Genomic DNA, 27,958 nt, shown 5'->3' with positions numbered 1-27,958 from the left:
TCATGAAAATCCACCCCTTGTCCAAAGACAAAGTTGTGTTTTATCTTTAAAGATAAATCTCCAGGGACTTCCTTGGTGAGACTTCAAGCTCCCCATGCAGGGACTGGGTCAGCCCCTGGTGAGGGAATTAGATTCCACATGCCTCAACTAAGAGTTCACATGCCACAACTAAGCCCCAGTGCAGCCAAATAAATAAATATTTTTTAAAAAATGTAAACCTTTGTTTAGAAATGTATAGTATTGGGTTGGCCAAAAAGTTTTTGGGGATTTTCCATAAGATGTTATGGGAAAAACGCAAATGAACTTTTTGGCCAGCCTGCCTGGAAAATTCCATGGACAGAGGAGCCTGGTGAGCTACAGTCCATGGGGTCACAAAGGGTTGGACACAACTGCACGACTAACTTTCACTTTCAATCAATTCAGTTCAGTCACTCAGTTTTGTCTGACTCCTTGCAACCCCATGGACTGCAGCGTGCCAGGCTTCCCTGTCCATCACCAACTCCCAGAGCCTGCTCAATATTGGCCAGCCTAATAGATTGTTCAGCCTGTGAACAACGCTGCAACAGACACAGAGGAAACACGCAGGGGATGAGCAGCATGGTCGCTCACCACTGCTCAGGCGCCCTGCTTGCTACGCTTTGCCTCCATCACACTGGAGACAGTACGAGGCTCCCTCCCAACAGAGGCACTGATGCCAGCTCCTCTTCCTTCGGCACTTCTCTAAATGTCCCCAGGGCCAGCACCCCCTGCGCCTCCAGGTCTTGTCTCACCTGTCCATCTCCCAGGAGTCCTACTCCATTAGAAATCCCATTAAATATCCCATTTAAAATGTTAACATTCCCCCTCACTCCACATACTGTGTAATGCCCCATCTCCCTTATCCTTCTCTGTTTTTTTTCCCCCCACAGTGTTTACTAGCTTCTCACATACTACACAATTTACTTGTTTATTAAGTGTTCCAACTGTCTATTCTGTGTCCTGGCACATAGAAGTTTCTCAATAAATATTCACACAGGGACTTGCCTGCTGGATAAGAAGAGTGGATGAGAATCCGCCTGCCAATGCAGGGGACACGAGTTCGATCCCTGGTCCTGGAAGATTCCACATGCCACGGAGCAACTAAGCCCATGTGCTGTAACTATTGATCCCGCGCCCTAGAGCCAACAAGCTGCAACTACTGAACTTACATGCTGCAACTACTGAAGCCACTGCACCTAGAGCCTGCTCTCTGAAACAAGAGAGGCTTTCACAATGAGCAGCCTTCACACCACAACAAAGAGTAAGTAGCCCCTGCTTCCTGCAACTAGGGAAAGCCCATGCAGAGCAACAGAGTGAAAGTGAAGTCACTCAGTCATGTCTGACTCTTTTCAATCCCCTGGACTGTAGCCTACCAGGCTCCTCTATCCATGGGATTCTCAAGGCAAGACTACTGCAGTGGGTTGCCATTTCCTTCTCCAGGGGATCTTCCCAAGTCAGGGATCAAAGCCGGTCTCCCGCATTGTAAGCAGATGCTTTACCATCTGAGAGCAACAAAGACCCAGCACAAAATATATATATATTTTTTAATACAATAAATAAAATTTTTAAAAATTTCACGCAATAAATGAACAAATAAAATATCTCTCATAAGTGCAATCTTCAATCAAGTGCAAGGAAACTACTGCTAAAACACACACACGACCCTCACATAATTCGTACATCTGCACCCATGCGCAATGCTTTCTAGTCGTATACTGACCTTTAATAAGGGTGAGAAACTCTTCATGCTTGACTCGGTTCCTCTGGATGTCAATCTTCAGGGTAAGCAGCAGCGTGAACAGGAATTTGTGCTCCTCATACAACCCCCGGGCTGTGTACTTAAAAATCTCGTAGGTCATGTGCTCAATGATATTAGCGATCCTCTTGCTTGTAATTGGGCTCTTGACAGACCTGGAGAAGACAGCATTTAAATCAGGTTTAGCCCACTGCCCTTTTCAATTGTTCTTAGAAACAACGTCTTTCATTTAAAATAAGTAACTCTGGAGGACCAATTCTTATTTTATACACATCATTAGTAAGCCTCCTAAATCTGAAATAACAAGCATTCTCTCAACATGAAATAACATAAGAGAATCCTTCACATCATCTGAATCAATTTTTACCCACCAAACATTATCACTCACAACAACATCTGGGGAATTTTCTTGTTAAATAGAAACTCGTGAACCCAAAAGAATCGATCAATGGATGAATAGTTGGTAGAGCTTTCCCCGAGCATAAAATAACAAACGAGAATGATTTGTTAACATACTGGTAATTACTCTCAATTTAGATTAAAAAAGAAGACAAGCTTAGTAGCAAAGCGGGGGGGAAGTTATCAACATAATATCCCACAGATACTGAATTCAGCTTGGCTTCCTGAGTACAGACATACCTGGCCAAGGAAAGGTCAAACAAGCCAAGAAACTGGCGGAGCGAAGTCTGATACATCTCATTAACCAAGCGCATCTCCGTGATGAGAAAGTAGAGGATGCTACCCCGGGTGGCGACTGAAAGACAAAGATCAAGGTCGCACTTGCTATGAGGGTGGACAATAAATGACCCATGCACAGATCAGTCTGAACGGTAAACGAAAACAACAAGGTTCATAGTCTTAGCAATGACTATCTACCAGCAATGGAGTCTAGAGCAATGTCATCATATACATTTAATTGTTCTTTATAAGATCTGTACAAGTAGTCTGCTGTTTGCCCTCATTAAGTAATACGTTCCATTTGAGAATCTCTAGATCTCTTATAAATACATTTTATTACATTTTCTCATAGGTAGAGAAGACAACCAATGGGACAGCATAGGTTGTAACACCCAGCAACTTATGTAGGCATTGTAAGGACCTCATTCTTGAGCTCCATGAAGAAGCCCTGACTAACCCCAGCCTCAAGTTGGCAAACCAAGGCATCACAGAGATGATGCTCCTGACTGTCTACCAGTAGATATTATTTCGATTATTTTCCCAGAAGGCATGATAAATTACTAAAGGAAATTGAATTCTTTTAGCAGGTTCCCTTTATAACCCATAAACAACACTGATTTGTTGATTTACGTATAAGACGGAAGAGTTCCCATGAGACCAGAGAACTACCTTCCTGTTAGGAAGACTACAAACAAAATACAGGCTTATTGTTACCAATGACAAACAACTAACGAACAGCCCACAAACGCAGCATGAATTCCTCAGACTTCACTAATTTGCAGTCAGATGTCCTCTAAAAACTCTCCTCTTAACTTTCTGGTTTAAAAATAAGTTCATAGAAACCTTAAGGAATTTGCCAGCAACATTAATGATAAGTGCTTAGAAAATTTACACCATCATAAAACTTCTTCATCTCAATTTTGCTGAATATTTAAAGAAATGGCATAAAACATAAATGACCACCCCACATTGCATAGTCGTTTTCATAACATCCTTACTTCAATTTCTCTAATTCTCATTTCTCGCTTCATTTTCCTGTGACATTTGTCTTTCATTACCAAACTCACCGGGTCTATATTCCTCCCGGGCTGAGTTAATTTGAATTTCTGTCTCAGCTGAAATTTCCAGCTTCTGTGTCACCTCCTCAGCTGTCTTTTTTGTCTTACTCAACACCAGGATGAGACTCTCGTCTTCCACCAGGGACCCCTGGGTGCTGGTCAGACGGTAAAGCAAATTATCTTCCAGCTCCTTCATCTTCCTTTTGTTTGCAGTTACATCTTCCATGAGATGAGTTCTTTCTTTCTCCAATTCCTGTTAATTTGCATAAATATATTTTCTTCCTTAATTAACAACTATCATTAAGCCATTCCTTAAAAGGTTTACCTATTGGGCTCTCTTGAGTTCCTGCACTGTAGTTATCATATTTGACTGCAGGAAATACCAACATCAAAATCAGAGGAGATGAATTCATAGAGGAAAGAACTGGGGGCAAACAACATAAAATGTGCTAAAAATATTACCAATGCTAACAATTTACCATCCATTTATTTCCTAAAGTCGACTCAGCTTTAAGTGACTTTTATGATCATATTTATTCCTGTTTTGAAACTGAAATTTGTTTGAATATAACATGCAGCTTAGATTAAATACATTTATCTCTGCTTAGTTTCTTGTTTAAAAGAGCTCTATTGCCATTTGAATGTGATTATTTTCAACTTGCTTGTTGAAATAGTATCCAACTCTGTGACAAGCAAGTGTCCAAAAGTTAGGCAGGTAAACTGTGCTGTTACTGCGGGTACATATAAATTGAAAAATCATCTTGACTTGAAAACAAAAGATGCTGTTCTCTTGAAGAGAAGGGAAGTTCTGAATCCTTCCTGAAAGACCTTTGTGGGAAGCTGGGGAGAAAATGGCTTTGGGAGATTATTGTCCTGATTGGCTGTTTCCTCCTTATAGGGAGTTTGGAGAAAGAGAGACGGTGAAAGAGAAGGAAAGAAAAAATGGGGTTGGTGAGGGTGGGGGAAGGAGGAAATGGCCATGACACCGAATAAGCCAAACCAGAGACAACATGCTTCAGACACCAGGTCAAACTGTACATGAAAGTCAAATTGTTTCATGAGTGATTCTAACTGGAGGTTAATAAAAGAATCAAAAAAGGAAAAGACAATGAGGAAACAGAATTTAAAATCTGCAAAGAAGGACTTCCCTGGGGGTTCAAAACCATAGAGGGCATGCGTGTCCACTGCAGGGGACAAGGGTTTGATCCCTGGTTGGGAAACTATGATCCCCCATGCCTTGTGGTATGGCCAAAAAAGATTTTTTTAATAAAAATTAAGTGGTCAATCTGCATCAGTGAGAAACCCAAGAATAAGATATCAAAAACTAAAATAAAATTTAAAGAGAAAAATATGCATCTGCAAGTTTGCTTGAAGACCTTTCTAAATATAGTGTCCATTGACAAGGTGCCTACCTACGCCTAGCTGCATCACTAAAGAAGCTATGCACATTTCAGTGTAAATACAATTTGGGAAAACTAGGGTAAAATGCAGGTGCCTTGAATGGGAAAGCACTGTCAGTTTAGGTCCAGCTACCAGGCATGTGGTACCAAGCTCACGCTGACAGAGCGACTTCAGAAAGGCCCATACTCAACTAGGTATTCTAGAATGACTCAAAAGGTTTTGTAGATTCTATACCTACCTAGAAAACTAGAAATCTAAAGTTATATACAGTGATGAATCATATGAAAACACATAAAACATGAGACTATTCACTAACGACACGATTATTTACTTTCTAATATAACACAATTTACTTGATAGTTATGCTCCAAGGATTTTTTAGTTCATTGATACATTCTCCAACTCTTAGTACAATGCCCATACATGGTTGGCTCTCAATACTGCAGAGTGAATGATTAATCACTCTACCCCTTTTCAAACTGGTAAACTGAAACATATTAGTGTCCCAGAAAATCTAGTCATGTCTTAGTGCCAGAAATACAAACATGAAAATTCTGCCTTTGTATCAAAAACCATGAAGTTATAAATAAAGGTCCTGATAACAAAATTGCATACAGACAAAAAGCAAAGAGCACTGGCCTCTGCTTTACGGTCCAGCTAGTTATTCACCATTGGTTGAACAATTAGGAGGATGGGACCCTACCAGACTCCCAGTTCATACTCTAAACACAGTGAGTCAGGTCTAGAACATTCTAGAAAAGAAAAATTCTCTCCTTAAGCAAGACAAATGCTCCTTAAGCATACAAGCTTGACTCAATTCTTAATTCTTTGAGATATAGCAATACAATTAAGACTTACTTATCTTTGCTACCATGTGCTATTTGGTTAGATTTGAAAGCTTTCTTACTGGTCATTTTAATTCATTTATTCACTAAATAAAAATCTCAAAGCTGAGCTTCTGTAGAACTTAGTACAAACAAGTGACATTTAATGACTACTATAAAAATCATTTCCATAAACAGTTACAATAAATGCACTTGCAATATGGTTACACTAGAAAATAAAGTGATAATAAAATTAAATGGAAAGAATTCAAATATTATTATTGCCATATTGCTAAATTTTATGTACTCTCATTATCATTTCGGAGTCCCTAGAGGTAAGGACTCTAGAGGTAAGTCCCTAGAGGACTCTAAAAGTCCTCACCTGAAGACAGGTAAGAAAAGGAAAGCAAAGCAGTGGGAAGAGTGAGGATTTTGACATCAAGAAGACTTGTTTCAGTTCTAACTCCCAGAACTTACTAACTGCATGACCTTCACCATGTTACTTAAGACTATATGCCTCAGTTTCTTCATCTGCCAAATGTACACAAATCAGCTCAGAGAGAGATTGTGCGGGGATCAGCAGAGTAGCTGAGACCAGTGCCTGGATCACAACAGCTGCTCAGAATACGTCTCTTCTCTTCCACCCTCTCCCTTGATTCATTTCCAGCCTGGATTTTTCAGATGCAGTATAATATTTATTTGGAAATCAATAGTTTGAAAAATAGAATTATATGTCAATACAAAATAAATCATATTTGCAAATATCATGTAACATAAAAGCATAGTAAAGTAGTTGAAATGGGATTTTTAAAAAGGAAAACTTTCTAATCTTCCACTTATAATGCTAAAGATTCATGCATTCATGCCTGCTGGAGTCAGACCATGGGCATCAAATCCCGAAACTGCACCAATCCTTATTGAGCCTTTCCATAAAGTAATTTTTCTTCTGTCCATTTTTTTCCCAATTACACAGCAATTGCCATAATTTGGGTTTTAATTTGTGCTTGGAGCACTGCTCTAACCATGACTGGTCTTCCTGCTGACCTTTTGCTGTCATCACCCCATTTTCTGCCCCAAGTCATTGAGGGATTTCCCTTTACTATTTGAAAAGGTCCAAAATTTTCAACATAGTTTATAAAATCTGTTACAATCTACATTTCCAATCTCATCTCCACTTGAGAACTATGGGATTGAGACTAAAATTATGCTCCATATTGCTTATGAAAACCATTATTAATAAATACAGTTATTAGTAATGCATACAATAAGTTGCAAAATTACTCCATCCCTAATTTTAAAGAGTTAAGTAAAAGTTTAAACATTATTGAAATGGTTGTGTTCAACTTAATATCACTAACAACACTAATTAAATTGTCAATTAAAGTAATGCTTATATTCCCAAAGGATTAAAATAAGGCTAAGTAGTGAACAGTATGAGAAGGCAAAATGATAGGATACTGAAAGAGAAACTCTCCAGGTGGGTAGGTGCCCAATATGCTACTGGAGATCAGTGGAGAAATAACTCCAGAAAGAATGAAGCGATGGAGCCAAAGCAAAAACAATACCCAGCTGTGGACGGAACTGGTGATAGAAGCAAGGTCCGATGCTGTAAAGAGCAATATTGCATAGGAACCTGGAATGTTAGGTCCATGAATCAAGGCAAATTGGAAGTGGTCAAACAGGAGATGGCAAGAGTGAATGTCAACATTCTAGGAATCAGCAAACTAAAATGGACTGGAATGGGTGAATTTAACTCAGATGACCATTATATCTACGACTGTGGACAGGAATCCCTAAGAAGAAATGGAGTAGCCATCATGGTCAACAAAAGAGTCCGAAATGCAGTACTTGGATGCAATCTCAAAAACAACAGAATGATCTCTGTTCATTTCCAAGGCAAACCATTCAGTATCACAGTAATCCAAGCCTATGCCCCAACCAGTAATGCTGAAGAAGCTGAAGTTGAACGGTTCTATGAAGACCTACAAGACCTTTTAGAACTAACACCCAAAAAAGATGTCCTTTTCATTATAGGGGACTCGAATGCAAAAGTAGGAAGTCAAGAAACACCTGGAGTAACAGGCAAATTTGGCCTTGGAGTACAGAATGAAGCAGGGCAAAGGCTAATAGAGTTTTGCCAAGAGAACACACTGGTCACAGCAGACACCCTCTTCCAACAACACAAGAGAAGACTCTATACATGGACATCACCAGATGGCCAACATCAAAATCAGACTGATTATATTCTTTGCAGCCAAAGATGGAGAAGCTCTATAGGCAGCAAAAACAAGACCGGGAGCTGACTGTGGCTCAGATCATGAACTCCTTATTGCCAAATTCAGACTTAAACTGAAGAGAGTAGGGATGACCACTAGACCATTCAGGTATGACCTAAATCAAATCCCTTATGACTATACAGTGGAAGTGAGAAATAGATTTAAGGGACTAGATCTCATAGACTGAGAGCCTGATGAACTATGGACAGAGGTTCGTGACATTGTACAGGAGACAGGGATCAAGACCATCCCCATGGAAAAGAAATGCAAAAAGGCAAAATGGTTGTCTGAGGAGACCTGACAAATAGCTGTGAAAAGAAGAGAAGCAAAAAGCAAAGGAGAAAAGGAAAGATATTCCCATTTGAATGCAGAGTTCCAAAGAATAGCAAGGAGAGATAAGAAAGCCTTCCTCAGTGATCAATGCAAAGAAATAGAGGAAAACAACAGAATAGGAAAGAGTAGAGATCTCTTCAAGAAAATTAAAGATACCAAGGGAGCATTTCATGCAAAGATGGGCTCAATAAAGGACAGAAATGGTAGAGACCTAACAGAAGCAGAAGATATTAAGAAGAGGTGGCAAGAATACACAGAAGAACTGTACAAAAAAGATCTTCATGACCCAGATAATCACAATGGTGTGATCACTCAACTAGAGCCAGACATCCTGGAATGTGAAGTCAAGTGGGCCTTAGAAAGCATCACTACAAACAAGGCTAGTGGAGGTGATGGAATTCCAGTTGAGCTATTTCAAATCCTGAAAGATGATGCTGTGAAAGTGCTGCACTCAATATGCCAGCAAATTTGGAAAACTCAGCAGTGGCCACAGGACTGGAAAAGGTCCATTTTCATTCCAATCCCAAAAAAAGGCAATGCCAAAGAATGCTCAAACTACCACACAATTGCACTCATCTCACACGCTAGTAAAGTAATGCTCAAAATTCTCTAAGCCAGGCTTCAGCAATACATGAACTGAGAACTTCCAGATGTTCAAGCTGGTTTTAGAAAAGGCAGAGGAACCAGAGATCAAATTGCCAATATCCACCAGATCATTGAAAAAGCAAGAGAGTTCCAGAAAAACATCTATTTCTGCTTTATTGACTACGCCAAAGCCTTCAACTGTGTGGATCACAATAAACTGTGGAAAATTCTGAAAGAGATGGAAATACCAGGCAACCTGACCTGCCTCTTGAGAAACCTGTATGCACGTCAGGAAGTAACAGTTAGAACTGGACATGGAACAACAGACTGGTTCCAAATAGGAAAAGGGGTACGTCAAGGCTGTATATTGTCACTCTGCTTATTTAACTTATATGCAGAGTACATCATGAGAAACGCTGGGCTGGAAGAAGCACAAGCTGGAATCAAGATTGCCAGGAGAAATATCAATAACCTCAGATATGCAGATGACACCACCCTTATGGCAGAAAGTGAAGAGGAACTAAAAAGCCTCTTGATGAAAGTGAAAGAGGAGAGTGAAAAGTTGGCTTAAAGCTCAACATTCAGAAAACTAAGATCATGGCATCTGGTCCTATCACCTCATGGGAAATAGATGGGGAGACAGTGGAAACAGTGTCGGAGTTTATTTTTGGGGGCTCCAAAATCACTGCAGATGGTGACTTGCAGCCGTGAAATTAAAAGACACTTACTCCTTGGAAAGAAAGTTATGACCAACCTAGATAGCATATTAAAAAGCAGAGACATTTCTTTGCCAACAAAGGTCCATCTGGTCAAGGCTATGGTTTTTCCAGTGGTCATGTATGGATGTGAGAGTTGAACTGTGAAGAAAGCTGACCACCGAAAAATTGATGCTTTTGAACTGTGGTGTTGGAGAAGACTCTTGAGAGTCCTTGGACTGCAAGGAGATCCAACCCGTCCATCCTGAAGGAGATCAGTCCTGGGTATTCATTGGAAGGACTGATGCTGAAGCTGAAACTCCAGTACTTTGGCCACCTCATGCGAAGAGTTGACTCATTGGAAAAGACCCTGATGCTTGGAGGGATTGGGGGCAGGAGGAGAAGGGGACGACAGAGGATGAGATGGCTGGATGGCATCACCGACTCGATGGGCATGAGTTTGAGTAAACTCTCGGAGTTTGTGATGGACAGGGAGGCCTGGCATACTGCGATTCATGGGGTTGCAAAGAGTCAGACACGACTGAGCAACTGAACTCAACTGAAGAAGTACATTTCCCCCATAGTTTGTACTGACAAAAATCTACTTTAAAGTAAATACTACAACCTAAAGTAATATTTGGAATTACAAAAGCAAACTATTCTCTAAATGCCACCCCAGTTGCCAAACATTAGACTAGAACAATAGTCAGAGGACAAAGAAAGATATCTCTGAAAGAAAATCAGACAATTTCTATTTGCTTTCCATGAGATTTTTAAAAGGAAAGCCTACTTTGGGATAAAGTTTTAGGCATATTTTCATTTGTATGATTGATGTAAACACAGTTCTATTGAACTACAACTTTATTTCCAAATACTGTTCTTCTTCAAATTAATGTATAGGGGAGAATTAAGCAAAACAATCTTGTCTATAAGCATTTTTCCCAACAAAGGGATTATCTCTTAACACACAGACAGACAGACAGACACACACACACACACACAGAGAATAGTAAACATTTGTGTTATGTATTCTTCACATTAAGGGCTTCCCTGGTGGCTCAGATGGTAAAAAAATTTGCCTGCAATGCAGAAGACCTGAGCTGATCCCTGGATCAGGATGGTTCCCTTCTCCAGGGGATGTATTCTTTACATTAAGGCTACAACAAAAAAATGTATATAAACTGTGATAATGTGAAAAGTATCCACAAGTCGAGTAAGAAAGTACAGTAGTGATTCAGTGCAAGTTCAGGAAATGTACTATTAATTAATTAAACGATCAAAGCTTAAGTGGCTCAGGAGCTTTCCTGGTGGCTCAGTCGTAAAGAATCTGAGTGTCAATGCAGGAGACACGGGTTCAAATCCCTGACGTGAGAAGACCCCACATGCCGTGCAGCAGCTAAGCCCCGGCGCCAAAACTATTGAGACTGTGCTCTAGAGCCCGTGCTCTAGAGCCCAGGAGCTACAACTACAGAGTCCACTCACCGCAACAACTGAAACCCTCGTGCCCTAGAGCCCGTCTTCCACATCAAGAGAAGCCAGCAAAGTGAGAAGCCCGAGCACCGCAACTAGAGAGCATCCCCCACCCGCCGCAACTGAGAACCCACGCAACGAAGATCCAGCACAGCCAAAAATAATAAAGAAAATACTATTTTAATTAAGTGGCTCAATGAAGATACAAATGAAAACAAAAATTCTTTGTGTACATAAAATTCATCTATCACCAGAGTTTTCAAAACAATCAAAGGAAATAGATGGCAGCCTTCCAGAGTTCTCATTTTAAGGTATCACTCGGGCTTTCATTCCCAAAGATTCTTTTCTCTGTCCCTTGCACTGGTAATTAAAATGAAAGGTTAAACAACTGAGCACAGATTTATTTATTTCTCCACCAAATGAGCTGGTGATAACAATGTCTATTTATTGTCTTTATTAAGTTATTTTTCATGTCTGTCCCACCAAGTTCAGGTCCTTCTACCTCCAAAAGAATTAAATCACACACCTGTTTGCTCGTCTGAAATTCTGAACAATGATGACCCTTGAGGCTTTGCATTGTATGGCCAGTAGAGGTTGTTAACTGTTTATGAATATTTCTCTCCTAGGAGTATATAGTTCTTTTTGCGTTTCTGTCCTATTCTCTAGGATCAAGATGAGAGAGACGCTAAGAGACTGGGTTTCTTTAAAGGAAAGTTTCTGGAGGGCTACTGATCTGCTGCTGTTTAAAAAGGTCTCAATACATCACCTTCTGGTGACAAGAGGAAGCTGTCTAAATCTATTCACAAGAACAATATCGGATCAACTGTACTGGACTTTGATGTGAACTTGGACAGCCCATGCATTTAAAAAGACTGCCTTGAAGCACAGAGAAAGTTATAAAGTTGGTTAAAAATCTGCCTTCCTTCCATTCATATGCTCTACGGTTTCCATTTGTTTCTTAAGTAAACAAACCTGAGGGTCTGACAGGCTGGACAGCGGAGCATTCGTGAGACCAGATCCTGCGTGATAATAAAGCTCCTCCTCACTGCCTGTATGCCCAGAACACTGGACAGCTGGTAGATTTATGGACTCAAAGAAGAGTGGACTTTCCCTTGCATCCTAAGTTACTGTTCCAAGCCTCCTTTCACCAGAAGGATCAAGAGAGCAGTGAAGGCATAACTCATCCTGACTGAAGAAGTTTACCACTGATTTCGATGTTTCCCCACATTCAGGGAATGTCTTAGATGCTTTCCAACATCAACCTCATACCTATGGGATTTTCTTAACTTCCAACAGCCCCCTCCTTGGCTCAATAGCATTTAATACTGATATTTTTACAATCACTCAAAAAGTGATTATAAGGGAGACTGCATTGTTGCTAAAGTCAAAGAAATAATTTAGACTTAAAAAGAGTTTTTTATCTGTGTCCATAGGCACAGACATAGGCTCTTATCAACTGAGTCACTAGATGACAAAAAATTCCCTGAAAGTGAAGATCAACTTAGACCCACTTGCCCAGGCTGCAAAGACTCAGCAGAGCGAGCAGATTCAGGGGCACAGTGGGCAGAACAGATGCTGCAAAAGGAAAGGCTTCCGGCAGAAAGCAGGCTACTAAAATCCAGCACAATTAAGTCCAGCAGCTCAGAGCCAAAGAACTGATGCTTTCAAACTGTGGTGCTGTAGAAGACTCTTGAGAGTCCCTTGGACTGCAAGGAGATCAAACCAGTCAATCTAAAGGAAATCAACCTTGAATATTCATTGGAAGGACTGATGCTGAAGCTCCAATACTTTGGCCACCTGATGCAAAGAGATGGTTCATTGGAAAACACCCTGATGCTGGGAAAGGTTGATGGCAAGAGGAGAAGGGGGCAACAGAAGATGAGATGGTTGGATGGCATCACTGACTCAATGGATTATGAGTTTGAGGAGACTCCAGGAGTTAGTGAAGGACACGGAAGCCTGGGTGCTGCAGTCCACGGGGTCACAAAGATTTGGACATTACTGGGCTACTGAACAATAACAACAATGAAGCTCACTTCTTGCATAATACTTTGCTTCAGAGAAAAGAAAATAGAGATTACATGCTGTATTATAATGTGGTTCAGGGTAAGATGACCCTCTGTTATTATAGCAGAAAGAGTGTCACACTGCTCTGACCACACTTCTATAAGAATCATTTACTGTGAGCCTGGAATGAACTCTGATAATGAGACGATGGTAAGAGAATGAAGTATCAAAACACTCAGTTTTCCCAGGAAGTAAGGCAAAGTCCAGCCTGGGATCCTTACTGGCTTTCCAAGACTGTTCAAAGTCTTCCAATGAGCTTAAAGTGCTCCTTATTTCATTTTAAACCTCTGCTGCAACAATTAATGACAGTCCTGGAGTTGTTTTGTTGCAACTAAAAATCTGGGAAACCAAATTATTTTTTTTTTCCCAAGGAGACAGCCTTCATCTCAGCTAAACAGAGAGAAAGTTGAGGACAAGGATATTATTCAAAGTGCCATCAAAGACCCTTATCTCCCTGAAGCCAACGCCACAGGTAAAAGTAGAGCCTGTGTATAAAACAGACAACTAACGAGAACCTACTGCAGGGCACAGGGGACTCCATTCAGCGCTCCGTGGAGACCTGACTGGGACGGGAATCCAGAAAAGCGGGGATACATGTATATGTTTATGTATATGTGCACTCAGCTCCTCAGTCATGTCCAACTCTTTCCGACTGTAGCCCACCAGGCTTCTCTGTCCATGGGATTTTCCAGCAAGAATACTAAAGTAGGTTACCATTTCCTACTCCAGGGGATCTTCCCTGACTCAAGGATTGGACCCACATCTCTTGCATCTCCTGCATTGGCAGGCAGAGTCTTCACCACTGTGCTACCTGGGAAGTCCATGTATACGTATATGCACATGCATAGTCGATTCGCTTTACTGTATAGCCAAAGCTATACTGTGGAGCAACTCTTGTGCTGTTGTTTAGTTGCTAAGTCATATCGGACTCTTTATAAATAAACCCCATGGACTTGGTTGCCATTTCCTCCTCCAGGGCATCTTCCTGACCCAGGGACTGAACCCGCATCTCCTGCATGGACAGATGGATTCTTTACCACTGAGCCACCAGGGAAGCCTGTAAAGCAACTATACTCCAATAAAAATGAAAGGAAGGAAGAAAGAACGGAAATAAGAAAAAATGGGAGGAAGGAAGGAAGTGAGGTAGGAAGGTAAGTAGATAGATAGACAGACAAACAGACAGATACAGGCGATGGATATTAAACTGAAGACCCTCAAGGATGCCCAGGCTCCACAGGCCTTGTTGTTGATTAAGAATCCTAGTCCTTTCTGAAGTGAGGATGCGTCAGCACTAAAGTTCTTCAACCATCTCGACTGAGACTCCAAAAATAAACAAGTACATATTTGGAAGGCTGTTACTCCAGTCTGTTCCTACCACAGTTCCTACCACATGGAGGTCACCAACCATGTGAACTGATGAAACTGGATTAAGCCCTCTTAATGCAACTTCCAACTACATAACTCTATGATCTGTGTACCATAAGTTAAAAATAAACAGAAAAGTGAAAGTCAAAGTGTTAAGTCACTCAGTCGCATCTGATTCTTTGCAACCACATTTGACTCTGGCCAACCAGACTCCTCTGTCCATGGACTTCCCAGGCAAGAATACTGGAGTGGGTTGCTATTTCCTACTCCAGGGGATCTTCCCAACCCAGGGATCGAACCTGGGTCTCCTGCCTTGAAGGCAAATTCCTTACTGTCTGAGCCACCAGGGATTTTTTAAATAAATAGAGAAGATTCATAAAAAGGGAAAAAGGGAAGGAGAGAGAGAAATACAGGTACAAGGAAGGGCTCAGAAGAGGACACATGGTCAGACATAGAGAAGAGGTAGTAAAGAAAAGGAGGGGCAGATTCCAAAGATTTTGCCAGTAATTTTAACCTAAATAAATCTTTAGGTCAGTGTGGAAGGGGGGCATAAATTAAACTGAACTCCTCACAGCTATCTAACTCAAGAAGAAAATCAATAGAAACTTTCAGAGTTCACACAGCTTCATCGACAGAGTCCCATTAAAACCCTCCAGATTTCTTTCCTTACAACTCACAAGTTCCCTGGAGAAAATGCTGATTCAGAGCAAGGAAGTTTATAAATTATTGGCCATTTCTCATCAAGATAAAACAGACACAGAATTATGCTCAGAGCATAGCAAAGCTAGTAGCCTTCAGAAGGTGCACAGTGAAATCTAGGGTAACAAACTTGTCTTCTTGCAAGATATAGCAAGCACTCTTGGATAACAAATAAGAATTGGTAATGCTGTGCTATCTGGGTACAATGTTCCAATTTTATATTCCAAAAGCATAATGATGAATCAAATGAAATAAAAACCTAGATGTATACTGTGTGGGTGCATGTATGTGTGTGGTCAGTCATGTCTGATTCTTTGCAACCCCATCAACTATAGCCCTCGAGATTCCTATGTCCATGGGATTCTCCAGACAAGAATATTGGAGTGGGTTACCATTTCCTCCTCCAGGGGATCTTCCTGACCTAGGGATCAAACCTGTATCCCCTGCATCTCCTGCATTAGCAGGTGGATTCTTTACCACTGTGCCACCTGGGAAACCCCAGACATACTAGAAAGCTAAAATTCAACGGGTGACTAGAACTAGGAATAGAACAAACTTCAGAAAATTTAAGGAGTATAAAACCAGAACCGTGATGCTGAAAATGAGACAGATATTCTCATAGTTACATCATTCCCCTATATAAAATCAATTGATGATATATATGTTATGTGTGTGATACAGATGCAGTGTACCGGGTAGATAATTGGTTAGCTGTTATTAAAGACACTTGAAAATGAATAATGGAAGAAACACAGGAATTAAAAGGGGGGATTCAATCCCATCACAGTGTTCATCACCTTATTTTTGTCAATGAAAGAACCATAATGTGATGCAGAAAGGGCGGGGGGGGGCATACTCTGTGCTGTGTTTAGTCGCTCAGTCATGTCTGACTCTTTGTGACCCCACAGACTGTAGCCCGCCAGGCTCCTCTTGTCCATGGGGCTTCTCCAGGCAAGAATACTGGAGTGAGTTACCGTGCCCTCCTCCAGGGGATCTTCCCAACCCAGGGATCAAACCCAGGTTTCCCACATTGCAGGCAGATTCTCTACCCGCTGAGCCCCCAGGGAAGCCCTGGTGGGGCTGCATACTTTACTTTGTTGCACACTTTGCTTACCTGCTTCTCTGTGAGAATGACTCTCCCCAGTAACTGGTCTTCTAGACCTTTCATAGTGACTGTGAAGTCGATGATGGAGGTCCGAGCACTTATTTCAGGGGTGTAGGCTGGATTGGGCAGCTTGGTGGTGATGTAGAGTCTGAAGCCATCCATCACATCTATCTCTTTGTCACCGACTTTCACCTTTGTTATAAAAAGAAAGTTAAAAGTAAAAAAAAAAAACACACATACACCTTACTGTGTGTTTTTTGCTTAGGATCTAATATCACTTTAAACCACTATATACCTAGAGATCATGTGTATACTTAAAAAGAAATGTTCATTAGGCATTCACAGGGCTTCATGCCACTAGGATGAAAAGAAAGAAGGATTAAAGTAAGAGAGGAAGGAGGAAGGGAGAAATAGAGGGAAGGAGGGATGGAAGAAGGGAAGGAGGGAGGAAAGGAAGTTAATTCAATATTTGTTGGTTGTTGTTCAGTCGCTCAGTCATGTCCAACTCTTTGTGACCCCATGGACTACAGCACGCCAGGCCTCCCTGTCCTTCACCATCTCCTGGATCCCGCTCAAACTCATGTCCGTTGAGTTAGTGATGCCACCCAACATACATCATCCAACAAAAACAGAATTTGAGGCTTCCCTGATGGCTCAGTGGTAAAGAAACCACCTGCCAATGCTGGAGGCACAGGTTGGATCTCTGATCCAGGAAGGTCCCACATGCCAAGGAGTAACTAAGTCCATGTGCCACAACCATAGAGCCTGTGCTCTGGAGCCTGAGAACTGCAACTGTGAAGCCCATGAAGCACAACTGCTATAGCCTGAGGACCCTAGAGCCTGTGCTCTGCAACAAGAGAAGCCCCTGCAATGAGAAGTCCATGCACCACAACTAAAGAGTAACCCCCACTCACCGCAATGAGACAAAACTAGGAAGCAACGAAGATCCAGTACAGCCAAAAATAAACAAATCAATAAAACTACAAACAAATAAATATTGAATTTATTGCGCTTCCCTGGTGGCTCAGCAATCAAGAATCTGTCCGCCATGCAGGAGCCACTGGTCACGTGGTTCAATCCTTGGGTCGGGAAGATCTCCTGGAGGAGGGCATGGCAACCCACTCCAGTATTCTTGCCTGGAGAATCCCATGGACAGAGGAGCCTGACAGGCTATAGTCCATGGGGTCGCAAAGAGTCAGACAAGACTGAAGTGGCTGAGCACACACGCACATAGAATTTATCACCAAAATTGTTGTGATCACACTGCAGAAGTGAGATGGATTCCCCACCCAAAATCTGGTTCAGAAGTCAAGATGGAGGATGTCAATCATGTACCAAAAGATATGAAAAAGGTTTATTATTCACATGAGAATTTCTGGAGATTCAGGGTAGGCTGCCAAACAGGTCCAAAGTAAAATCACTTAAGAGAGCAGAGAGAAGCAGGTGTTTCAGGGTTTCACGGAGATTATGGGATGCGACTAGGATGAGGCTTCCCAGATATGGTCATGAACAGGAAGTTGCATGGTTTGGATTTCCCACTGTGACTCAGCTGGTGAAGAATTCGCCTTCAATGTGGGAGACCTGGGTTCAATCCCTGGGTTGGGAAGATCCCCTGGAGAAGAGAAAGGCTACCCACTCCAGTAGTCTGGCCTGGAGAATTCCACAGACTGTATACTCACTGAAAACAGTGATTTCACCAAAGAGAGCAGAGCCACGCTTTCTCATCAGCTTGCCCAGATTTGGGATGGCAGGGGAGGGGCATGATGGGGCTTGAAAGCCGTGCAAAGTCTAACATCAGAATGGAGTCAGGTTTCATGATACAAGTGAAGCAGATGTTCCTAAAAAGGCTACTCTTGATCCCAACTCAGTAAGCGTGGAAGAGAAAAGCAAATGCCTCCTGCCCCAGACTTGAATCTGAGTTGATGTTTAATGAGAAACTGTTACCTATGTCACATTGACCTGGCCTCCTGGCAACTGCTCTGCACACTGTCATCTGCAGGTTTAACCCACCTTAAAGGTAGACCCAGTCTTAATGAAGTTTCTCTCCAAAACATTATCCAGGGCTGGATCTAGTTCCTCCCCAACATCTTCGATAAGCAAGGGTCTTCCAAGAGAAAGACTGTCCTCCAGGTGGTTTCTGAAGTACTTGTGATTTAGAGATGTGATCTAGAAACAAGACAATATTGTAAAGTAATTAGCCTCCAACTAATAAAAATAAATGAAAAATAAATAAATAAAGATAAAAATCTTGAAGAATATAGACAAAAAAAATAGAAACAAGATCAAAATGTTGCTCTACAGTTTCCTTTCTTCACCTTAGCAAGTCATCATTTCCTTATTTTTATTCACTTAATTGAAGGGGCTTGGGGGTAAAGAATCCGCCTGCAATGCGGGAGACACAGGAGACACAGCCTCAATCCCTGCGTTGAGAAGATCCCCTAGAGGATGAAAGGGCAAGCCACGCCAGCATTCTTGCCTGGAAAATTCCTCGGACAGAAGAGCCTGGTGGGCTACAGTCCATGAGGTGGTAAAGAGTCAGACACAATGAGCTCATGGCACTCAAAGGCACTAAGAGTTGACTTACAATATTGTGCTAGTTTCAGATGCACAGCAAAGTGATTTGGTTGTAAATATTTTTTTCAGACTATTACAAAACATAGAAAAAGTTCCCTGTGCTATACAGCGGGTCCTTGCTGGTTATCTATTTTATATACAGTAGTACTGTGTTTATGTTAATCCTAACCTTCTAATTTATTCCTCTTCCATCACCTTTCCCCTTTGGTGACCATAAGTTTGTTTTCTATGTCTGTGGCTCTATTTATGTTTTGTATATAAGTTTGTTTATATCATTTTTTAGATTCTACTAATACATATAAGTGACATACTATTTGTTTTTGTCTAGCTTACTTCACTCTGTATGATAATCTCTAGGTCCATCCCTGCTGCTGTGAATGATAGTATTTCATTCTTTTGTATGGCTGAGTAATATTCCATTGTACAAATATACTGTTATCTTCTTTATCCATTCCTCTGTCAATGGACATTTAGGTTGCTTCCAGGTCTGGGCTATTGTAAATAGTGCTGCTATGAACACTGGAATGCATGCATCTTTTTGAATTATGGTTTTCCCCAGATATATGCCCAGGAGTGGGACTGTAGGATCAGATGGTAGCTCTATTTTCAGTTTTCTAAAGAATCTCCAGAGCATTTGACCGCACCCTTTCCTTTCACTAGGAAGCAGGTGAACGCTGTGTGTGACAATACTGCCTTTCCCCCACCACCACACAAATAATCATGGGATAACTATAAAGTGTCTTTATTTGTGGCACACCTAGTGTGACACAGCTCTGCCCTCCTCTGTTTATCAGGGAGAGCCTTAGGCCCTAACAGAAGGGAGTCTGACCCCTTTGATGGACAGCATTAGGAGAGATAAACAAGAATCCAAATAATGCAATTTTAGGCATTGCTTATAAATATTAATATCTAAATATTAATAACAAAATTATTTCTAAATATGAAATATTTCTTCTCAGATATTGTTGATCTGGGGCAAATGTGCCCAACTCTTGTGACTCAATGGACTGTAGCCCACCAGGCTCCTCTGTCCATGGGATTCTCCAGGCAAGAATACTGGAGTGGGTTGCCATGCCCTCCTGCAGGGGATCTTTCCAACCCAGAGATAGATTTGGGTCTCCTGCACTGCAGGCAGATTCTTTACATTCTGAGCCACCAGGGAAGCCTATTTATATTCAAACGAAGATTACCTGGAGTTCATTCTGGTTTTCTTTATTTTTAATCCAGATCTTGCCTTGAGTCTGTGGGTCAATTAGCAAAGGAGAGCGAGATGCTTTTGTGACAATAATTCCATTCTGAATGGACAGGTCATCATTGGGCAGGCCTTGGAGGTTCCACTCACTAATGGTAGGAGCATCAATCAACATCTCATTGAGGTTTAGATTGTCTCCAAATGGAATTTCACGGGCTTTCATTTCTTTCTGCCAGTCATTTAATAGCAGATTGCGAAATTCTTGATTAAAGGGACCAGAATAAGATAGAAAAGCTGTAGCCAACAACACATCCCCTAAAACAAAAAACAAAACACCACTGAAACACTTTATGAACAGCCTTGTAATTCTGCAGAATGGAGGAAGTGGCAAAAAAAAAAAAAAAAAGACAATCATTCTTCTGAATTAAATTTCAGAAACCCAATTGTAACCACAAGTTACTGTGTCTTGTGAATAAGCAGTAGTTCAGCTCACTGTGAAAAGAGTCCACATGACCCACAAGTAATAATTGCTGATAGTCAAGCATTGGATTATGTTGATCTTACTGGTTATGAGAGGATGGCTTCTGACTCAGAAAACACAGCCTCCATTCTAAATGACCTTGATCTATATGGTCATCCACTCACAGGAGAATTCAAAAATGATCTGATAATAAGAGTCAGACATGATTGAGCAACTAACACTACATTATCTAATAAGGGTTGCCTAAATGCCAGACTAATATTCATCCTTTTGAAACAGCTGGGCACGCACACACACACACTGGAATTTGAAGTAATGGAGTGTTGATGTATATCTTGATTAAAGCTTAAATTTGCTCACTCCCTATCACAGTCAACACATAATCTCATTAACAAAGGGATTTATGTGTGTGTGTTCAGTTACTCAGTCCTGTCCGACTCTTTGCAACCCCACAGACTGTTGCCTGCCAGGATCCTCTGCCCATGGAATTCTCTAGGCAAGAATACTGGAGTGGGTTGTCCTCGAGGGGATCTTCCCAACCCAGGGATCAAACCTGAGTCTCCTGCATCACAGGTGGATTCTTTACCACTGAGCCACCCAGGAAGCCAATAAAGGGAGTTACGTACCTACAAGTCTTTTAGTTTGTGCAGCAAACTCTTTACTTTGCTCTGTCCATCTTTCTTTTTCTCCTGCCAAGCCTCCGATCAGTGCAGAAGCAGCCTGCATCTTATGTCTGCACCTCTCTGCATCTTCAAGCAAGGTCTAAACCAGAAGAAAGCCTTATTTCAGAAAAATAGAGCCTGCAGCTCAAAAACATAATTCTAAAATATTATATGTTATCTGCCTTTGTGAGAAATGTGTGCCATTTATTTCACAGGAAGCATTAACTTCCATTTCTACATGTCTGGGTCAGTCCAGCCTGTGTCTTAAGCCCTTCTATGGAACATAGAGAGATTCCTCAGGAAGTGTCCTGAGCCAACAGGCAGACCCTCCCCAGATTTTCATCAACTGAGATATAGTGAAAATTTGCATCATTGATGATTTTCCTATCAAAAATTACAAATAAAATATAAGCATACATGCTGGTATCACAGAGCACAATAAAATGTAAAGACATGCATAAACCTACTTTAAAATGAGAAATGATGTTTCTCATGTTAAAGTTCTAGCATCACTATTGCTTTGTCTAACCCCATATCTCCTTTGATTTCAGGTGAAACTCTAGATTTTCTTCAGGTTGTGGAGTTGTGAAGTTCATTCACAAATTCCAGCCACATCAACTCAGCAGGCCCCTACCTGTTGCTCTTGTGTCAATAAGAGACCTCTAACTAGACTTCCATACACTGTTGGGCTTCCCAGGGGGCTCAGTGGTAAAAAGTCTGCCTGCCAAACAGAAGACATGGGTTCAATCCCTGGGTCTGGATGATCCCCTGGAGAAGGAAATGGCACCCCACTCTAGTATTCCTGCCTAGGAAATCCAATGGACAGAGGAGCCTGGTGGGTTACAGTCCGTGGGGTCACAGAGAGTCGGACACGACTGAAGTGACTAAAGAGCAACAGCCACACACTGTTGCCACTCAGAGCTTTGTTCTTAAAAACAAATGACTATATGTAATTACAGCTGATTTGCAATGCTGAATGGCAGAAACTAACACAACACTATACAAATTTAAAAAAAAAATTTTAAGGGTAAAAAAAAGCAAATGTTTCAGTTTCTCAGTATTGAAGAGACAGCTGTTAATTCTACCTGTAAAAATGTATACTTATGAAACAATAATGGATATGAATAAAGATTTAGCTATATGACAAGTCACTGGGACTTCATGTAATATTTACACTTATTGATGTAATATATATGACATACACATATGCTAAATGTCTAACAATAGAGAATTATTTACATACATTATAGTATATTGTGCATAAGAATACTCTGAAGCCATTAAAATATAATCATTATGAAAAATAATCATTAGTAAATTGCATTTATAAAGCAGTATGTACTGAATGATCTGTTACAGTTTTTTACATGGATTTAAAATATATGTAAATCAGGCATATGTGTAGATACGAAATGATAAAGAGCAAAATATTTTTAGGCTTTATCGCCAGGGTTACCTATGTGTATTTTCTATAAAGAAACACAAATCGCTTGTGTAATAATAGCATAACACAGTGTTTTTCAGAAACAAGATACTTGTTCCAGTTTGTTCTAGCCTTCTCAGTTTTCCTTCCCGCGAGAGTTAATGCAGAAAGCCCAAAAGCCCAATTCAGAGGTCCAGCCACACCTGGACACCATCCATATCCGTTTGTATCTCCCCAAAAAGAAAGATGTCAGCTGGAAGTATCACACGACATCATCGTTTTCTTGTTGTTGTTTAGTCACTCAGTTGTGTCCAACTGTTTGCAATCTCATGGACTGTAATCCTCCAAGCTCCTCTGTCCATGGGATTCTCCAGGCAAAAATACTGGAGTGGGATGCCATGACCTCCTCCAGGGGATCTTCCAGAATCAGGGATCAAACCCACATCTCCTGCATTAGGCAGGTGGGTTCTTTATCACTGAGCCACCAGAAAAGCCCTTCTTTATATCTGCCTACCTTTAAAACAAACTTTTCATGTGAAAGATATTTTTACTATTAAGTTATCCTCACTAAATTCCCCATCCCCACTTCTGTGTGGCTGAATATAAACTGGCCAACCTCTTCCCTCCTGGTTGTGGCTTTCTAGAAGCCCAGGCTCCTCTGGGGGATTGGGAAAGGGGGGATGGGAGCAGACAGGAGTGAAAGCGGATTTTCCCTCTGAGCCTGGTTAGGGGAGTGTGCAGAATTCCTCAGCTTCTGTGGGTAGTACTCCTGGCCCTCTCGCTCCCAGCGCCCTAGAATGTGACCAGATCCCTGGGGAAGTGGACCCTCCACAAAGCCCTGCCCTTACACAAAACAGCAGGACACACACTCCCCCAGGGACTGCACACCTGGGTGAGGAGGTCACCAGTCACGACCATGAACCCAGACTTGAAACCCTCCCCTGCCTCCCTGCAGTCTGTAACCCGGGACTCTCACGGAGCCTCATGGAGCAAGAAGCAACAATACCACGACTAAAGGTCAACTTCACGCCAACCTGATGTGGGCAGACCAGCACACAGCCAGATTTCGTTTTCTTAATGAAAAACACATGACATTTGTTGAAATTCAATTTTTTAAGTTAGAGCTTTTTAAGTTACTTTACAGTAACTGTATTTATATGGTCCTTATAATTGCTTACCTAACAAATAGTAGATACTCGAAAACAAAAGAGCTTGAGTGAACTAATGCAAAATTGTTAAAACTGAAAGGTAATAAATGAGGCTATAAAATATTTTTACTATAGGTAGCAGCCCTTCCCAATGTGAGTGTCCAAATGGTAGAAATTAAAAGGCCTTCCTCATAGTTGTTTCTAAGGTAGACTTTCAAACTGCAAAGTGAATTTTCTCTTGATATTATAAGTGAATTCCATAGACCATAAGTAACAAATCCAAATGATGATACATAATTACTTCTCCAAGATTTCTATAAAGCTCTTATTTTGCTTTCAGGAGACTTATCTTTAACAGAGAATACCATACATCTTGCATATTGTGCAGCTGATGTTTATCTAAATTCGCTCACTGGGACCCTCCAGAGCAGGAATCTCAATCCAGCCAAGTGGCAGCTGAGAAGCAGCAGAGGTTCTAAAATAAATCATCAAGGAAAGCACAGAGAGAATCTAGTTCTTGTTTTCCAAATGTAGGCTTTATCGGAGGCAGATAGAGATTTTGTGAGGACAGATGCTTACATAATCTAGGGACCACTTTAAGAAAATCATTAAAGAATTTTTGCAAATACAAAACAGCCAAGTGAACATGTAATGAGCATCAGCAAGGAAAAAGCACTACAAAGTCCTGATGGTGAAGAATTCAGGTCCCTTTCTCCTGGGATCTCCAGGTATTTTATCTGAATAAAATACTCTCCCCATAGAATTCTCCATGGCTCCCAGTAAACTCAGCATTTATGGGGCCTGTGCAAGTGAGGGAAAATAAAGCTTAAGCTACATTAGGTTTATGTTACATCTGCCTTGATTTCCAGAACGAAGGAGGTCCCAGTGGAGCTGGAGTAGGTATAAATCAATGAAAAAGCTTGCTGCTCAGTGGAAAGGAAATATACAAACCTTGATTTTGAAGTGCTAAAGTTGCAAAACATGCAGAGGTTGAGAAGGCTGTGGGTGGTCTCTGTGACTGGGACACAGCCATGTGGTCAGGTTGGTCCAGCAGAGAGGCCCAAGAAGACATCAGAAGATCAAGGTCTAATCCAGCCCGAGGACCTATGATTGATAGCCATTCTCTTGTCCTTTCTGGACCTAAGTTCTTTCCTTATTGTTTTTTTAAATTTCATTTTGTTTTAATTTTTTTGCTGCACCGTGCAGGATCTTAGCTCCCTGACCAGGGATTGAACCCCCGCTCCTTGTGTTGGAAACACAAAGTCTTAACCACTGGACCGCCAGGGAAGTCCCCTAAGCTCCTTTCTTTGAAATGAGAATAAAATAAAAATATCTACCCTGTCTACCTTGAGAGATTGTTTAAAGGTTAAATGAGGCAAAGTGGGAGGATGTGATTTCATAAACATATCAAAACTGCTGCACAAGATGCTGCTTTCATCACAATTTACAAGCAAACTCAGAACATCCACGTTCCAGCAGTGACTTCTGTTTTGGCTGAATATCCTGACCTGTCACTGAAGTTCCTCAGTGTCTGCTAGAAATAAACTCCAGGGTTTAATGAGGGCGCATGTGCTGTGTGTATATATGTGTGTGTGTGTGTGTGTGTGTATGTATGCACTGTGCATCATTTAAATGAATCCCTGCTGGAAATCAAACGCTTAGAGAAAGAAAGCAGGAAAGGAATGAAGGGCTGACCACAGTGTCAGAGGACAGTGACCTGCTTTTCGGTCATGGCCTGCTCGTATTCAGCCTGCACCACATCCAGCTCGGCTTGCTTGTCATCCAGCTCGGCCTGGGCCTTCTGCAGATCCTGCATGGCCATCACGTAGCGGTTCTCCTGCACCACCAGGTTGGCCTGCATAGGACACACACAGCGTGAAGGGCCAGGCAGCAACCCACACGTCCAGCACGTCGGATCTGAGAACTCAGGGAAGTCCATGCTACACCTTTTCTTTGTTCTTTGGGAGCCTTCTCAAATTACATCATCAAGGCCAAGTCTTCATGTGAACTTGGCATGTTTGTAAGCAGATGATTATAAATCATTAAGAGAAAGTCAGCAAACTTTTTCATAAAATTCCAGATAGTAAATATTTTTGGCTTTGGGGGCCAAGAGGCAAAATCAAGACTTTTGTTTAAGTACTTAATTTAAAATTCTACAAGTTGTACAAATATAGGTGGTAGGTTAGATTTGGCCTGCAGACCATAGTTTGCCAATCCCTAAATTCGAACACTGTAATAGTAAATGCATAAAGGAAAATTGCAGATTATTTTAATATTGAGTTGTAGGGGAAAAGTTGAATATTTAGATCCATCTGCCAAGGCGAGCTCATCACTGTTAATGAAGATGTTAAAATAAGACAAAGAATGAAATATAATTAATCACTGAATATAAAGATCTAGGTTTTTGTGAGTAGAGATGGACTTGACGGTATTCCTGTAATTCTCATATGTTACTTGCTTTCAAGCAAAGAATTGATACTTGAGCTGTGACCAAATTAAAAAAAAATTGTTTTAAGGAAGTTAAATTAGACTCAAAAGACATAATCAAAAGCAATATTGGGGGAAAAAAGCAATATTGGAAAAAGACGATGTAGAAAATAGTCTGTGCTTACAGTAATTTAAATTCTTTTGGAAAAAATTTGAAATCAAAATTCTCTCTTTTAAGTTTTTAAAATGGTAAACTGACTTTGATGGGGAAACCAACTACCAGCATCATATTATTTCTGAGGGGTTTCAGAAGAAAAGATTATCTTAAAAATATTCTTTTGAGATAAGTTATTTTCTTATCTGATAACCCCAGGTTCCCAAATTTTGGCAGAATAAATAATTCTTTAAAGGAATATCTAGTTCCATGACTAGAACCAATGACAGCAGAAGCATGGCTTAAAAATTATAGTTTACAGATGTTCTGACTCTTGGAATATTTTTCGTCTCTGCTCTAAGAAGAATCTGTTGCCATGACTTAAACAAAAGGGAACAGCAAGGCCACTCTGTCAACTTACTATAAAGTCACCCACTAATGTCAAACTATCACAGTCCCCCAAATTTTGGATATTTTCAAGGACTTTCCTCAGAAAAAAAAAAAAATCTTTCTAATGCAGTACTCAAAAGATACTAATCCAAGGGTATAAGAATCTTTCAAATCCAACTGCTCACATTAGGAGCTGTAGGACTCTACTAAGATTACTTAAGCTCTATGAGCCTCAGTTTCTCCATTAAGATTTTGAAAAACTACCTGCTATGATTTATGTGAGTGTGTTGTGTGTGTATTAAATATGGTAACATGTAAAAACCCAAGTCTGGGACCTGATCTATAATAAGAGTTTAATAGATAATAATATATTAATATCACTTTTTTAAAGATTTTTTTGATATGGGCCATTTTTAAAGTCTTTGTTGAATTTGTTGCAACATGGCTTCTGTTTTCTGTTTTGGTTTTCTGGCATCTAGGCATGTGGGATCTCTGCTCCCTGAGCAGGGATCGAACCCACACTCCTGCATTGGAAGGTGAAGCCTTAACCACTGGATCACCAGGGAAGTCCTTCCATAAATAATAGTGTTATTATCTGTGTTCAATATTTAAGGCTCTACTGTTGCAATGTTCTGTTTATGTGAACTCATATTTATTAATTTTCACAGAGTTTCTAAGGAGAAATCTCATTAGAATGAAACTGAATAGAATTTAAATTGCAATTCTTGTCATCAATATTTGTTTAAGTTTATCCACTATGAGAAGTCACTTGGCCTGTCTAGAGGAATTGTAAGATGAAAGAAGAGTCCTTCAGTGTCTCCTTCACTAATGAGTGGTGAAGAGGTCCCCACTGGAGTCAAAGGAGTGTCCTCAACCTCTCTTCACTTGGGAAACGAGAGAAACCCCTTCAGAAATCAATGAAGTTAGACCCTTTGGTCTGTATTTCTTAATATACTGAGCAGAGCTGCCCAATGAGACTACATTTTCTTTGTCTTCTACTTCTCTCTATGCAAGGAACATGTAGGATCTATGTAACTATGTTTATTTTTATGACAATGGCAATTAGGAGGGACCTGACAAGCTAAAAATCTCTAAGCCAAATGAATCCCTTCTGTTTTAAGTTGCCCTAAGGCCCCCAGGAACTCCCCACTGACTAAATGCTCCAGGTATGGTAATA

At 40.8% G+C, this 27,958-nt stretch overlaps 1 protein-coding gene across 1 annotated transcript in view; it reads right to left on the bottom strand.

The window, feature by feature from the left end:
- Nucleotides 1-27,958, bottom strand: part of DNAH5 (dynein axonemal heavy chain 5) — a 314,041-nt gene that overhangs the window by 46,939 nt on the left and 239,144 nt on the right. The window contains exons 61-68 of the mRNA XM_061129706.1: nt 25,528-25,665; nt 21,204-21,339; nt 20,095-20,411; nt 18,341-18,496; nt 16,340-16,522; nt 3,520-3,763; nt 2,414-2,528; nt 1,739-1,929 (exon numbers count right to left, since the gene is read on the bottom strand). Coding sequence (XP_060985689.1) covers nt 1,739-1,929; nt 2,414-2,528; nt 3,520-3,763; nt 16,340-16,522; nt 18,341-18,496; nt 20,095-20,411; nt 21,204-21,339; nt 25,528-25,665 — 1,480 coding nt within the window. The remainder of the gene's footprint in view (nt 1-1,738; nt 1,930-2,413; nt 2,529-3,519; nt 3,764-16,339; nt 16,523-18,340; nt 18,497-20,094; nt 20,412-21,203; nt 21,340-25,527; nt 25,666-27,958) is intronic.

This window comes from Dama dama, chromosome 25 (genome assembly GCF_033118175.1).
Source record: "Dama dama isolate Ldn47 chromosome 25, ASM3311817v1, whole genome shotgun sequence".
Lineage (NCBI taxonomy): Eukaryota > Metazoa > Chordata > Mammalia > Artiodactyla > Cervidae > Dama > Dama dama.
This window is presented reverse-complemented; position numbering and strand designations above follow the sequence as displayed.